This window comes from Melanostigma gelatinosum (assembly GCF_949748355.1).
Source record: "Melanostigma gelatinosum genome assembly, chromosome: 7".
Lineage (NCBI taxonomy): Eukaryota > Metazoa > Chordata > Actinopteri > Perciformes > Zoarcidae > Melanostigma > Melanostigma gelatinosum.
Window position 1 is genome coordinate 16,894,657 of NC_136640.1, and position 2,192 is coordinate 16,896,848.

General features: G+C 40.5%; 1 protein-coding gene across 1 annotated transcript; it reads left to right on the forward strand.

Moving 5' to 3' along the window:
- On the forward strand, positions 1-1,753 carry LOC306779753 (diablo IAP-binding mitochondrial protein-like; the record flags this gene model as incomplete). The annotated part of the gene is made up of 6 exons (XM_079271752.1): positions 1-137; positions 294-402; positions 550-675; positions 922-1,032; positions 1,177-1,273; positions 1,548-1,753. 6 exons carry the CDS (start codon positions 1-3, stop codon positions 1,751-1,753), a joined length of 786 nt encoding a protein of 261 aa, XP_079127878.1.
- Between the last annotated feature and the right edge of the window lie 439 nt (positions 1,754-2,192).

The window sequence follows — 2,192 nt, forward strand, 5'->3', positions numbered from 1 at the left end:
ATGCAAGCTGTTGGTCAGTGTTCAGTGTGTGCCAGCCGAGCTGCCGGAGGACTACTGCGAAATCCAACAGACCTATCACTGCTGCGGACCAACAAGAATGGGGTCAGGAGAGGAGCAGCCTGCATCCGTTTCATAAGGTAGGTTATGAATCAAAAGCAATGTCGTTGCCTTGACTCAGACATTGCCTGTAGATTTAGCAAATTAAAACTACAAGATTACAACTCACAACACTGCCAAACTGTAAGCTGAAATACCATTGCTCAAGACGAATAACATTCTGCCTCATTTTTCAGCAGCAGGAAGCCTGGAGTTCAGAAGTTGGGGGAACGAACAGATACTAAGCACATCAGCAAAGCGCCCTTCAGTGTTGGCCGTGGTCTGTATGCTATCCCCTTTACACAGGTGGGTTAGTGTCCAACCACAGACCAATGTACTGGAGCTGCACAAATCTTGTGTTCCTTCAGACAGAGTTAGTTTGTGTTCTTCATATTATGTACTTGGCGACATTGAATGCAAAAGTTAATATATAGAATTTTCCCACATTTGTAGCAAATGGAAAACCTCTCTCATGACTCCCTGATCAGAAGAGCTGCCTCAGTGGTTACAGACAGTTCAAGTACTTTCCTCTCCCAGACCTCCTTGGCTCTAATAAACGCCCTGACAGACTACTCAAAGGTATGTTGTCATCTTATGTGAAACCTTTTATCAACAACTTACAATTGTCAATCTGATGGTTTTATGATTTGAATCTGTACATCTTTCCATAATTTCATAGTAAGAAAAATACCTCTAAGACATTACATTAACTTCAGTGTTTTTATGTTTTTGCAGTTGATTTGCACATGTACAAATCCAGACTTTCATTTCGAAAATGATCCTGTACTGTCCCTGACTGCCTGTCCTCCCTTTGTTTGCTAACAGTCTGTGCACACACGCATTGCTGTCCAAAGACGCTATTTAGCCTCATTGGGAAAACTAACCCCAGCAGAGAAGGATTCGTTTCTGGAGGTGATCAAAGGCCAGCGTGCAGAGGTTAGTTTGTGTTGTTGAAAACACATATATGTACTCCAGCTTTCTTTTTTTTGTTAAAATCTGAAATATTTAAATCAGCTATTGCTGTATGCAAAAACAATCTTAAAAAAGACACATTTATTCATTCATCTCTTTTTCTAACAGGCTAGTGACAGACTACATGAATGCAAACGTATTGAGTCAACCTGGATCAATGCTGTCAACTTGTGTAAAATGGCAGCCGAGGCAGCACACACCTCAGGTGAGTGAAACGTGCGCAGCACTATTTCTAGGGTCTCAATACGATGCTGAAATACCGTTGTTTTTATAATTATGGAATAATGAATGGATTAAAATCACTTAATCAGATGCTGTCACGCAGCAGAGCTTGAATTAAGAAATGGATTAAGCGGACTGGAGTGCCTTCTTAATTAAGCTCCACATGTAATGTTTGAACTTAATCTGGTGCTACCTCAACCCTCAAACTTTCTCAGCAATTTAACAAATTGCGTGTTTGAATCTTTGTGTGTTTCCAGGAGCCGAGCAAGCGTCCATCACAGTGAGGACAAACGTTCAGGTGGCCCAGTCGCAGGTCGGGGAAGCTAGGAAACTGTCAGCGGATGCAGAGAAGAAGTTGGCCGAGACTAAAGTGGAAGAGATCCAAAGGATGGCAGAATATGCTGCCTCTCTAGACAATAACGAGGAGCATGAGGTGCATGAGGCGTATCTACGAGAGGACTAAGACAAATAGACATTGAAAACGGCAAAAAAAAGAACCGTATGTTTGTATTTCCAATTATGTTTCTCTTCTTTTTGCATTAATTACATTAATTGATGTTGCATGAATCCTTATTTAAGACTATTTATTTGATTAGTGAATGCCAGCTGCTTTTCGAGCAATGATGGAGTAATGATTATCCAATCTTCAGTATACACTCTGTGGCAGCGGGGCTTATCCAACATCGGATCACAACGTTGTTTATTGTTTGTTTTGTTGTAACAAAGACATATTTTTATAATGCTATGGTTTGCATCGCTTTTTTCACTGATCACATAATAGCAAAAATAAAATTATTTTTGATTTGATTCAACATATGTGTGATGGGTCCTTGATTTTTGCCGTATCCCGTGATCTGTGATAAATGAATATGTTATGGCTATGTGGTTACGGACCGCTGTCA